The sequence below is a fragment of the Callospermophilus lateralis genome, chromosome X (assembly GCF_048772815.1).
Source record: "Callospermophilus lateralis isolate mCalLat2 chromosome X, mCalLat2.hap1, whole genome shotgun sequence".
Taxonomy (NCBI): domain Eukaryota; kingdom Metazoa; phylum Chordata; class Mammalia; order Rodentia; family Sciuridae; genus Callospermophilus; species Callospermophilus lateralis.
Genome location: NC_135325.1, coordinates 109,347,725 through 109,361,259, shown reverse-complemented (window position 1 = coordinate 109,361,259; position 13,535 = coordinate 109,347,725). Strand labels below are relative to the sequence as shown.

At 34.4% G+C, this 13,535-nt stretch overlaps 1 protein-coding gene across 5 annotated transcripts in view; it reads right to left on the bottom strand.

The window, feature by feature from the left end:
• Positions 1-551: 551 nt before the first annotated feature.
• Phf6 (PHD finger protein 6) overlaps positions 552-13,535 on the bottom strand; it is a 50,180-nt gene continuing 37,196 nt past the window's right edge. The window contains exons 9-11 of one of the 5 annotated variants that reach the window (XM_077106389.1): positions 11,395-11,528; positions 4,038-4,167; positions 552-3,700 (exon numbers count right to left, since the gene is read on the bottom strand). In XM_077106389.1, the coding sequence (XP_076962504.1) occupies positions 4,038-4,167; positions 11,395-11,528 (264 nt within the window). In that variant the 3' untranslated portion in view covers positions 552-3,700. Of the gene's footprint in view, positions 4,168-11,394; positions 11,529-13,535 lie in introns of all 5 variants that reach the window. The other 4 variants (XM_077106390.1, XM_077106391.1, XM_077106392.1 and 1 more) reach the window with 4 other exon arrangements.

Sequence of the window (13,535 nt, the reverse complement as noted above, 5' to 3'; positions counted from 1 at the left end):
CCCGTGGTAATGGGAGTAAATGTAAGCCTATGAGGTAGAATCCCTTATGACAAGGGTATTAATCCTTCACTCCTGCAACCTGTCACATAAATTATACTAGGAGTTTTGGTGTGTTTATTTTCAAAATCATCTTCTAATTAGGTTCCAGTATTTTAAGTACTAAGTATCTGAAAGTCTAAAACTGTTGATCCTTGAAATGTACTAGAAGAACCAAAATGTAATGCAATTGTATTGTGCTTAAAAAATTGCTGTTTCTCTCTCTCTTGGAGAAAACCTTTATATTGTGAATTTGAATTAACTTTTTTTTCTTCCCATACTTTTCTTTCCCCTACAACAGTTTTTTTTGAGGTAGGTGTTCTATCTCTCTCTCGATAGTGCAGGGGACTGAACTGAGGGTCTTGAGCATGCTAGCTAAGTGCTGTACCACTGGTCTACATCCCTAACCCCTCTGACATTTCACCTTAAAATAAAGCAATACTAAAACAAACACAGTATTATACCTGGTGTCAAATAAACTTCATTCTATGTTTCACAAAAAAGACATACAAATATGAAAGTCATAACTCATTTATTGAATGAATAGTATATGCAAGAATACCAATAAAAGGAAACTAATACTACAAACTACAATTTTGAAAATAAAGCCAATATAACAGTAACAAAATATACATAACATGAGAGGAATGTTTGATTTTTGACCCATGATGCATTCCTTATCTTTACAATTAACCTAAATGTCTTTCAGAACAAAACTATACCTTGGTCTAACTTTAGTGCTTTTTAAAAAAGCAACAACACTCTAGAACACTTTTTCTTTTGCTTTGAGACATTTGAGATTCACACATTTGTTCAAGTACATAGATTCTGATTCAATAGTAGATCTACAGATCTCTTAATATCTTGAGTAGCATGTACTTCTGAGCATTTACTATCTGAAAGTCTAAAACTGTTGATCCTTGAAATGAAATTTATTTCAGTTGTGGGTTTTAATAAATTGAGATGAAAGTAAAATTCACCCCCCACCCACCTCCCCCCAGGAACAAAGAGCTCTTATTAAAGTATAGAAACTCAAGTCTATCTTTCTACTCTAAAGAACATTTCTTACTAACATTTCTGGTAAGGCAATAAATGCTCCAGAATAATCTTCAATATACGCTTGCAAAGATTACACTGTTTAATATCAATAACAAAAGTAAAACAAAACAAAAAAAAAAAAGAAAAAAGGAAAGAAAGAAAAAGATGCTTCAAAATTTCAGGCTAAAATATGAATAAAAGACAGTAATGGCAGTATTTTTGGAAATGATGTAAATGTCATATACTTATCAAATAATGTCATGCTTATTAAAACTACAGTTAAAGACTTAAGAGATGTACAGTAAATACACTGCTGAGGTCCATTTATCTAAATATTAATACCACAATGGAATTACTACCCAGAAGATGATGATGCTACTTGGGAACATAAGTACTGTACAATTTTTACATTGTAAGGCACTTTTACTTAGCATGTGATGAAAACATGGATAGAGAATCAAAATATTGGAGGTTTACAACCCAAGGTGATTTTTCATGTGACTGCAATTTACATTTCAATTTTAATGAAAGATTATTTAGCCAATCACACCACAGTGAGAAAAACAGGTAGTCAGCCACTTATCTAGCCAACCAAAAGGTAAAGTGCTATTCTGGTTGCTAGTGGCAGAGAAAGGGCTGAAGAAACCCATACAAAGTCGTACATTTTACTACATAACAAATCCATCAAGTGACAGCTATAGTATTTGAAGTCCTTTATATAATTATTGACTGGCCATGATTACCCCTGGCACCTTCCATTTTTCCTAAAAAAAAAAACATCATTACAGTAGTTGTCCAAAAACGAAGGAGCTCTGTTTCTCCGTGGGTAAATTCTATGGCACACAATGTAAAAATGATCTAGACACAGTGATTGAAAGATTTAAAAAATAATGGTTTTTCAAGCCGTTGTAAGGAAATAAAGTACAGATCCTTTGGGAAAAGTCACATAGCTTGGTAAACAAACATTTAGATCTGTCCTTGCACTTCAAGTCATGATGAACTTTGAAAATTAATCACATACACATGATGACAGATTAAGAGCAAAAAGAGAAAACATAGAGGGCAATCCACTACTAAAGCTAGTTTCCTTCTAAAAATAACAATAAAGATGGTTAAAATAAAGCACGCATAGAGTCCCTTGATTTAAGAAAATGTGTAAATACACACTTGACAAACATGATCTTAAGGGACTAGCAGTTAAAAAATTCAGTCATTAAGCACAGTGTAATTTTCCACCTGTTACATTTTTAAATCTATCAGCTGCAGAATATCTCAATGTATAGTCAAGTTAGCATGTTGTTTCTTATTTGCAAATCTGCTTTACTGTGGTAGGTTAACTAATAATTCAGAAATCAGAATCCTACCCTTGGTATTGAGGTGCTATGGTAATATCAGGCAGACCACAACTAAAGTTTTGTTTGTTTTTTTTTTTTTTTTGGTTTTGCCATAAAGAAACATATAAATGTGCTTCAGCAGAGAAGTGGAAGAAAATATCACTAGCTGGAAATGCCAGTGTAAAAATCCTTTCTAAAAAGCTGGGTGGGTTCTTAGGCTTTCATCAACAATTGTGATGATGAATAAAACAATACTGAGCCCTGCCAGAAAAAAAGCAGGGCCCCAAAGCCTATTTAATAGATAACAAAAGCAATGACTGAAAACATTACAAATATTAAATAAAGTTTCTAAAATAGTGGTCACAAAAATAAAAATAAATACTGTTTTCTGCAAAGACTGTTTTTTACTCCTACAACACACTAGACCTCCTTACATACTTTGGGCCAATATGTGAAGTGTTCACACAACAGGGCACTTGGGAGGAATGGGTTTCAGACATGGTGTCTAAAGTCCTTAGCGAGTAGTAACCCCTTAATCAGAAAGAGGTTTAATTTGCTGTTGCCAAATATTAGTTTAAACGTGAAAGGATTCAATCATTTTGCCAGAAGCTCTTTGTATGACATGGAAAGAGAAGCAGTGTACTGTCGAGAGAATTTTGGCATAAGCACTGGAGCTCATAGCTTATAATCACCAGTTGCCCGAGTCCATGCTGGTCAGTGAGAACAACGTTAACAGGAACCAAATGAAAAGCTTCAGCACACTTCTTGGAAGAGATTTTTAGCATGTGCTGTCAAAGCCAAGAGAAAAAGAAGGTTCTCTTCATTTCTAGCCTCCATTACTTGAGTGTGAAAAAAAAAATCCACAAATTACCATGTGTTGCCACCAGCGGCATGTTTGCATTGTAAAGTAAAATTTGCTTATAGTTTCCCTTGAGCATGAATCCACTAAACAAACTTAAACACTCTAAACAGTAGAACTTTGTTCAGTCCAGAAATATAGCTTACTTCATTTCAATGTCTGCTTTAACTGTTGACACTATACACAGGGTTAATAGTGTTTCAATTGCTTCCCAGAAACTGCAAACTACAGCTACGTAATACCAACATGTCAAACTCGCCATCTAGTGAAGGCTCATAAAACAAACAAGATGTTTTTAGGCAGTTCAATGAAAGATCTAAGAGTTGGGCAGTAAAAAGTTACAAACCCTTTTTAATTTTAGAAAACAGTGAAAAAAGAATAGTAGTTATGGATGTCTTATTCATTCCCAGTTTTCTAACTCTGTCCCATGAACCTGTTTAAAAGATGATAAAAATATGTAAAATATGATGCTTGAGGGGAATACAATCAACATAATGTTATTGAGGAGTGAGAATATCTTACTAATTTGACATTATAACTACATTTATTGATAAAGTAGATAGCTTGTTTTTACGGTTACAAAATTGGCTAGTTAAAAAAAAGAAAAACAACAACTATGCAAGCCTACACAATCCTCAGCATTCCAGTAACATGCTCTTAACTAAACATAATAGGATTAAAATATCTTACTGCATACCATTACTTGTGTATTTATTTATCAAGTGTGTATTGTATCCTGACAACAGATCCCATATAATTAACATTCATACCTAGTTTCCATTAAGTTGCTGCTGAGTTAGTTGTTGCTGATCAATTTCTACTTTTCCCCGGCTTTTACTCTCTCGTTCCTCATCTTCTTCATCTCTCTCATCATTTCCACTATGATTTTTACAATACAGTCTACAATGAGGAAAAACAAAAATCTCAAAATTCTTTGTCATTTTCAATGAGAATACACTCATATCATATTTAGCAGACAAAGTCTGAGCACATATAAAATATGAGCTTCCTCATTCCAATTAAAAATACCCTACCATTGTTTACAGGTCCATTTCTATCTGCAAGGTAGGAAAACACAGTATTATTGACATAACAAATTTATCTCAAAACCTCTAGTTTATGATGACAGTTATCATAAGGCAATTCCTCATTCTGGCCAATCAGATTAAAAGCAAGGTGTTTGGCCAACTTAAAAATACACCTTTTGGGTATATATAAGGAATAATCAAATTCTATGAATTTGTTTCATATCCATAATTTGCAGTCACATATCAAGAAATATATTCTATATGAACTGATACTTTCTGCTCACATTTAATTAAACAATTTTTCTCAAAATCTTCAAATGTCTTTTCATCACTGGTGTCCTAGCCTATACTAGAATACCTTCATGAATCATTCAACAGTTTTCCTGCATTGAATTAGGCTATGTCTCTCTCATTCTAGTCTGGTCCCTCCAACTTCTTTTTGTCTCACAACATTGACTTTTCTGGACAGAATCAGACCAACCTGCTTGTCAACTTCATCACACTGTGATTATACTGTTTTATTTGGTTCTCTCATCCTATATTTCATATTAAATGGGAAGAATGTCTAAGGGTTTGATTAGCTTTAGGTTTAACTTTTGTTTTTCAGTCAAGATACTTTTTAGGTGATCCTGCATACTGCAGGAGGCATGTAATTTCAAATCTTCTGCTATTAGTGATGCTGATGCTTGATCATTTGGTTAAGGTGGTGGTGATGACCAGATTTCTCCACTGAAAATCTTTTGAGTGATTCTTTGGTATCATGCTGTTTCAACAACCTTTTACTTGGATATAATATGCTATGTATTTGGAATTTATTTTATTTTCTTAAATATATATATATATATATATATATATATATATATAAATTGTTGATAGTCCTTTATTTTATTTATTTATACATGGTGCTGAGAATCAAACCCAGTGCATCACACATGCCAGGCAAATATGCTACTACTGAGTCCCAGCCCCTTAAAATCGATTTATATTTATTTATTTATTTATTTATTTGCAGTGCTGGGGATTGAACCCAGGCCCTCATGTACACTAGGTAAGCCCTCTATCACTGAGCTACATACATTCCCAACCTGAAATTCATTTAAGTTTTTAATAAAAATAGCACTATCAATGATTTTGTAGAATCAGAGAAAGGTGGGCTGATTTGAGCTCAGTTTTAGGTGAATTACACACAATCTGACAATGGAACAATGGTTAGAAAATGTTCACTGGATGCCCTCTTGTGGTCAATAATGGATAAAAGATTATATAGAAATTCACATGTCAAATAGTTGATCTAAAGTAGGTCTAATATTTGAGTAGAATAAAAGCCAAGAGTGAGGTTGGGAGTACAATATTAACAAATTACTTCAATCCAGTTTTTCTCATTTTTGAGTCTTAAAACATTTTCAATAACTTTCAAAGAGCTATGGAAAATTTTTACTCTTCAAATGATGCACATTGGAAACTACGTCATGTATTTCACAAGTTCAAATGTCAAGAGTTAGATTCCTTATACAGTATCCCTATGAAGCATCTTGCCTAAATTATAACCTGAATCATATTAAGCCTTTGAACCAGCTTATTGTTTACACAAAATATGGAGGGAAAAGTTGGAGAAATAAGTTAAAGACAACATGAAATAGCAAGCAGACATCTACAATGTGGGACTGTCACAGGATAACTTATTAGGGTTCTTCAAGAAGATAGAAAAAATGTGAGTAGTTAGGGGTAGCTCTATTTTAAGATAGATTTAGCAGACAGGTCAAATGCAGTGATGGACCTCGATGAATTGAATAGTTGAGCAAATCAAATCTAAAAAGACACAAGTAGGGAAACGTGGAAATGGACTGGGTATGAGAAAATACTAATAAGGAATTGTTCATTTTATAATATGTGATAATGGAACACTGATTTTGTAAGATATACCCGTATTTGTAAGAGATGCATACTAAAGTATGTAGAGATAAGAACAAGAGAGCTGGGATTCTGCTTTAACATACTTCAAGAAAAAAACAATAGATGAAACAACTGTGGTAATAACTTGGTAACTGCTGATAGAGAAAATTGTCATACCATTCTATTTTAGTGTACATTTGAAAAATCTTTTGAATAGAAAGGTTTCATCTAAAATTAACAAGTCCCTTGTTGTCTGAAAATTTTTGATATTTTTATGGAATGATTTTCCATTTACAGAATATTTTCCATAGTTGCTTAAGTGTCTTTTACCAGTCTAGGCACCAAGGTCACAGGTGTCAGTTGATCAAACAAGATCCCTGCTGTCACAGAACTCACTATTTTATGGTGGAAAACTGAAATTTTAAAAAAATTCATATTAAATTATTTTAAAGACAATGAAGACCACAAACATACTCCTCCCTTGCCTTTTTAATATGAATATATTGTCAGAATCCAGAAAGGGTTGGTAAAGGAAGGAAAACCATATTTAAAAGATAAGGAAGCCACTTTATACAGAAATATCCCTCTGCATTTCTTCCTATTTGCCCATTTCTCTCTCCTCAAACTACTTGCATATAGATTCTCATTTGAACTGAAAGGTCTCTGTCTGCAACCCATGTTGAAAGCAGATTGGAGAAACATTTTTTTTTAATTTTATTTTTTAATTGTGGTTGGACACATTTATTTGGGTACATTTATTTTATTTATTTTTATGTGGTGCTGATGATCAAACCCAGGGCCCCACACATGCTAGGTGAGTACACTACTGCTGAGTCACAACCCCAGCCCAAGAAACATATTTTAATGTGAAAAAGAAAGAGCATTTCAAATCACTATGGATGTTCATGCAAATAATTTTGCTTAGAAATGGTCACTGAAATAAGGTGTTCTTTTTCTTTTTAAATATTTATTTTATAGTTGTACACAATGCCTTTATTTATTTATTTATTTATTTTTATTAGTGCTGAGGATTGAACTCAGGGCCTCACACATGCTAGGTAAGCGCTCTACCACTGAGCCACACCCCCAGTACTAAAACAAGGTTTTCTAATAGTCAAAAAATGGAAAAGAAGAAAGGAAGAGAAAGGAAAAGACCTCTAAATATCCCAAAATGGAAACAATGAAACTAACTGACATATCCACAGGATAGAATACTATGTAACCATTAAAATACATATAAAACTGTTTAATGTCACAGAAAAAAGTCTCAGTACAGTAATTGGAAAACAGATCATGAATCAGTATATATAAGAATCTTTTTATAAATATACACATTTACACAATCACACAAACATCAAAAAGAAAATATTCCAAAAAATTTAAAAATTGTTAGCTCTGGGTAGTAGAATTAATTAACTCGTTTTTCTTATCTAATTCTCTACTTTTTCCAAAATGAAAATAGGTAATTATAATAAAAATAGCTAAATAAAATAAAAATGTAAATGCAGTAATTCTTCACATACTAGATTTTAGATGTATAAAACGGGCTTGTTCTTTTTAAAAGAACAATGGCTGCCAGACACAGTGGCACATGTCTGTAATCCCAGCGGCTTAAGAGGCTGAGGCAGGAGGATCACAATGTCAAAGAGAGCCTTGGCAACTTAGTGAGAACCTGTCTCAAAATTCAAAATGAATAGGGTAGGGGATGTGGCTCAGTGGTTAAGCACCCCCTGGGTTCAATCCTGGGTACTGAAAAATAAAAAATGGCTACTTAAATAACAGTACACAGTTCATCATAAACCATAGAATCAGACAATGGGAAATGTAAAACTGTCTCTTCTCCTCAACACTTTTGCAATTAATGGTAGATAGTAACCATTAATTTTGCTGAATGTATTCTAGAGATCTTCCTGTGTGTACAAAAATATATACACACATATGTGGAAGGATGTTCTAAGGATGAATAAGCAGAAAGATGATAGATATGTAACCTGGGTCCCTGATGACACAAACTGCTCCCCAACATCTAGACTTCTTTCCTCTGCCCACCTGAGGTAAGAAACAACTACCATGTTGAAGCTGATATTTTTTCCCATTACATAAAGTAAACCTAATCATTAAAAGTAGAAAATTATATCACACTTATTCTTCTAAATAAAATTGTCAAAATTTTTGGATTTGCTTTAAAATTATATTAAATAATAGATTGATTTGGTGAAAATAGATAATTTTCAATGCTATTCTGTCAAGAAGCATAATATATTTTGTCTGAGTCCTTTTTTCTTTATAGATGGAAAAGGTTAAGCTGGGTGCAGTGGTGCACACCTGTAATCTCAGTTACTTAGGCAGTGGAGGCAGGAGGATGGCAAGTTCCAGGCCACACTGGGCAATTTAGGGAGATCCTGTCTCAAAATACAAAAGCTCAGTGGTAGAGTGCCTGCCTAGCATGCATGAGGTCCTGGGTTCAATTCCCAGTACTGGAAAAAAAAAAAAAAAAAGAAGGAAAAGATTCACCTTTAATTTGTGTCTATGGATGATGAACATTTTTCCTTTGCATTTTCTAACTGGAATTGTTTTTTTAAAGTCATTTCATATTGTGCAGCCTTATTAATTTTAATAAGTTCAGAATTAATTCCTTTGGATTTTCTTGATATACATCAATAATTGACACTGATCATTTTATTTATTATACATTTTTTAAAATATTTATTTTTAGTTGTAGTTGGACACAAAACCTTTATTTCACTTATTTATTTTTATGTAGTGCTGAGGATTGAATCTAGGGTCTTGCATGTGCGAGGCGAGCGCACTACCGCTGAGCCACAACCCCAGACCATTTATTATACATTTTTCGTTTTTGCATTGCTAGGGACCAAACCCAGAGCCTCTTAAATGCTAGGCAAATACTCTACCACTGAGCTACACCTCCAGACCCCTTTTCCTTTGTTGTTACATTAGCTTAATCCTTGAGAAGAATGTTGAAAGTAATGGTGGTAGTTGATTCCTTTGTCTTCCTCCTAATCTCAATAAAAGTGCATTTAGTTTGGGTGCTGTGGCACATGCCTGTAATCCCAGTGCTCAGGAGGCTGAGACAGGAAGATTGCAAGTTCAAAGCCAGTCTCAGCAAAAAGCAAGGTGCTAAGCAACTCAGTGAGACCCTGTCTCTAAATAAAATACAAAATAGGACTGGGGATGTGGCTCAGTAGTTGGGTGCCCCTGAGTTCAATCCCTGGTACCTCCCCCCAAAAAAAGAAAAAAAAAGTGCATTTAGTCTAATGGTTCTGTTAGAGATGAACATAAGAATCACCTGAAAAGTCATAAAATACAGGGTTTGTGCCTCAACACAGACCTAATGAACTTAAATCTCTGTGGGGCCCAAGCATTGATCCCCATCCACCCCAAGTGATTCTGAGGATCACCCCTGGATAATGACCATTGCTCCTTATTTCATTTCTAAATTATTTGCTATTTTCTCCTACTCACCCTATTAAGATTCCTAGCTTACCAAGAGCACTCTTTTTATGTTACTTTAAAATATTGGGCTGGGCACAGTGGTACATGCCTGTAATCCCAGGAGCTTGGGAGGCTGAAGCAGGAGGATCATGAGTTCAAAGCCAGTGTCAGCAACTTAGTGAGGCCCTAAGCAACTCAGCAAGTTTTCTCTAAATTAAAAAAAAAAAAAAAAACAAACAAAAAAACACTGGGGATGTGGCTCATTGGTTACATACGCCCCTGGGTTTAATACCTAGTAACAAAAAAAAAAAAAATCATAAATTGATATTGAATGTTATAAAATGTCTTTTCACCATCTATTGGGACGGTACAGGATTTTTTTACCTTTAGTTATAATAGATCACATTAACATATGTCCTAATTTTGAACATCTTTTAAATTTGTAGATAGAGCTGCACTCAATTTACTAATATTTTATTTAGATTTTTGTATATATATTTATAAAAGTAAGATTGGTCTCCAGTTTGTTCTTTTAATATATTTTTGTTAGGTCAGGTCTGGTATCACAGTTAAGCATGAATGAGCCAAGATATTTCCCATCTCTTGTTCGTGTTAGTTCTTTTCAAATAACATTGATATTATCTGTTTCTTAAAGGCTTGATGGAATTCCTTTGAAAATATTTATGCCCTAACAAAATTTGGTCAATTTTATAATATGGCATCAGCAACTTACGAAGGCAACCCAAATGATCTGATGACTGCTTGAATAAACTGCTTTTTACACATAATACCAGACCCTGAAGTTATTGGTTTACTGCATATTAGGCATGTGAGAATACAGAAGTGCTTTACAACTCTCAAAGGCAAATTAAATTTCAGGTATCCCTATCAAATTATTCTACATTTGATTAAACAAATGAAATCATTATAGATGCCACTAGCCCACAGTGGAAGATTCATAAAAAAGTAAGTGATATTCCAGTCCCAAATCTCCAAATCCTACTTTTCTTCCCTTGCTATGCTGGGGACTGAACTCAGGGTCTTGTACATGCTATTTCACTGAGCTACACCCCAACACCATATTCATTCATCATTTTTCCAAGACAATCTTTTGACTTCTATCTTCAACAATACCCTAGTCAAAGTTACCAACAATTATCACCTGGATCATCAGCCATAGCCTTCTAACTCATCTCCCCATCTCTCCTTGGCTCCTTTCCCACCCAAAAGTCTTGCACACTTGCTTTTCTCTCTGCCTAGAATGCCTCCCCATCTTCACCTTTATCCTTATCTCAGTTCAAGTGCTGATTCCTTCAGAAAATTCTTAAACATTCCCTACTACAGACTATATTAGCTCTCCTGTCATATGTTCTCATAGCACTTTGTAACTTCAGAGTGCTTATGTAGTTTGTAATTGTGTATTTATTGTCTGGTCATGTAAAAATAGGGTGCTCCCAATTAACTGACTGTATCCTTTAAAAGGACGCAGTCTATGTCTGTCTTGATTATTATTGTATACCCAGCTCCTAGCACAATGCTTGGCACAGAGTAAGCATAATACTGGATAAATGAATGAATGCTAATTCAGGGATATATAGTCACAGGAAAGTGCCAATTGCAATTCTCATTCCCTATATAATAGGCTCAGTATTCTATATTTGACTAAATGCCACCAAGGAGGTAACTGGTAACCTACTTAAGTGCAGTTACTTACTGACATGTTTTGGAAAATGGACAAATGTTGCTTTCTTACTTGTAAATTCCTCGTGACATATTTTCAATGTATTTAGCTTTGTCTTGTACTCCACAGTGGTAATGGTAGGTCTTAACACAGGCTTTTATTTCACATCCAATAGTAGCACCGGGCTGACTACAAAGTGTACATTTCTGTTTAAAAGAAAGAGAAAGAATGATCGTAAGCAGAATTCCAAAGTTTAGGCAATCTTATTTATTCTATTTTAGTCATATTTCAGCCAACTATTCCAGTTTATAAAGAAAACAGCAGCAATATTCTATCAGAAAAGAGAGTACACTGTAGTTATAATACATAATTAAAATAATGTTACAGCCAGGTGCAATGGTGCACACTTCTAGTCTCTGCTATGTAGGAGGCTGAGGTGGGAGGATCACTTGAGCCCCAGGAGACCCTGTCTCAAACAAACAAAAAAAGCAAAGAATAATATGTGGCAGCTTAAACCTTCTAATTAAATCATACCCTGATGTTTACGTTATTTAACAATTAAAAACTTCCAGCTTGTCAGAAAAACTATACCAACTATGGGAGAACTGACACCTCCCATGTGTCTTATGACAATCCTTGATACCAAACACAAAAAGATGATATATTTCAGTGGTCTGACTTCTCTTCCTCCTTGAGATCAGATCCTTTCCTATTTTAATTGGGGGAAGAATGAGGAAACAGGAAAGCAATTCCTTCAGAGAGAGATCATCACCAAGTAGACAAAAGGGCAGAAATTAAGGGGTTGAAATCTTTTCAAAACTTCTGACTTCGGCCTTGATCAGCCTCACCTAAAGAATGTTCTGAGATTGAAAGTACCTGATGCAAAAAGAATTTCATAGTCAAATAAGTTTGAGAAACAGTGGCTTAAGCAGATCACTTTATTGCAGAACTTCTCACAGCCTTTTCTCCAGGAAGGGGTATATAGTAGATAGTTTTCAAATTTACTGAACTCTAGATGCCTTTTTACTTTCAGAGCAGTAAGGAGGTATCCTGATGGACTAATTTCCTTTGGAGCACACATGGGAGAGAGATATCAATTTAGTATTTACCCTAACCTTCAACAATACAGAAGAAAACAGTAAGTGAATTGAACGGTTGTCCTATTCACTTATTTGGATTTTTTAATGACACGACATTGCTGCATGATTTTCCCTTATTTCTTTTTAGTACTGTGAGTTCTCTTTATTACTAAACTTAACTGAATCTAAATGGAACAGATAACAACAATCTTCATACCTCAAAAGAAACTCCACAAAGAAAGGGTCAATTCTAATAGAGTAAGACAAAGATGATAATTGTCTGAAACCATTACATGAAAGAATTAAGGGTACCTTCACAGTAGAGGGATCAGATTTACCACCTGAAACCAAGAGTCAGTCATTATGACCTATCTGATATGATAGGTAGGATGTGGATGATCTCACCCCCGAAAAAGATGAAAATGAATCTAATCAAGCTTTACATGCATCTCCCACTTTAAATGGAAATATGGAGGCTAGAGAGACAAATAGCATCATGAAAAGCAAACACATAAAATAGTAGGACATTCTAAAGGACAATTAATTCATTTTCTTCAAGTCAGTAGCATACAAGAAAAATCCAAAACAGAGAGAGGGAGGAGAGGCTGCTGTACATTATGTAAAGGATATGTAAAAACCAAATGTAGAGCTGGGCATGGTGGTGCACACCTGTAATCCCAGTAACTCATAAGGCTGAGGCAGGAGGATAACAAGTTCAAGGCCAGCCTCCACAACTTAAGTGAGATCCTGCCTCAAAGCAAAAAATAAATAAATAAATAAATAAATAAGGGCTGGGGATGTAATGCTCAATGACAGAGCACCCCTGGGTTTATTCCCCAGTATTGCAAAAACAATAACAAAATGAAATGACAAGAACAAAATGTAAAGCATGGGCTTCCTTTGAAACCCAATTCACATAAATCAACCTTACAGCCAGTTTGGAGACAGGTAGGGAAATATAAGTATGAAGTGGGTACTAAGTAACACCAAGGAATTAGCTGTTATATAGAAGGTGTAACAATACTGTTGTTAGGTAAGAAACTGTCCAGTGAAGAGATTTATACTGCACTAGATAGAGGTGAAATGATGAAATCTGAGTATTAATTTAAAATACTTCAAGCAACAAGAATTAAA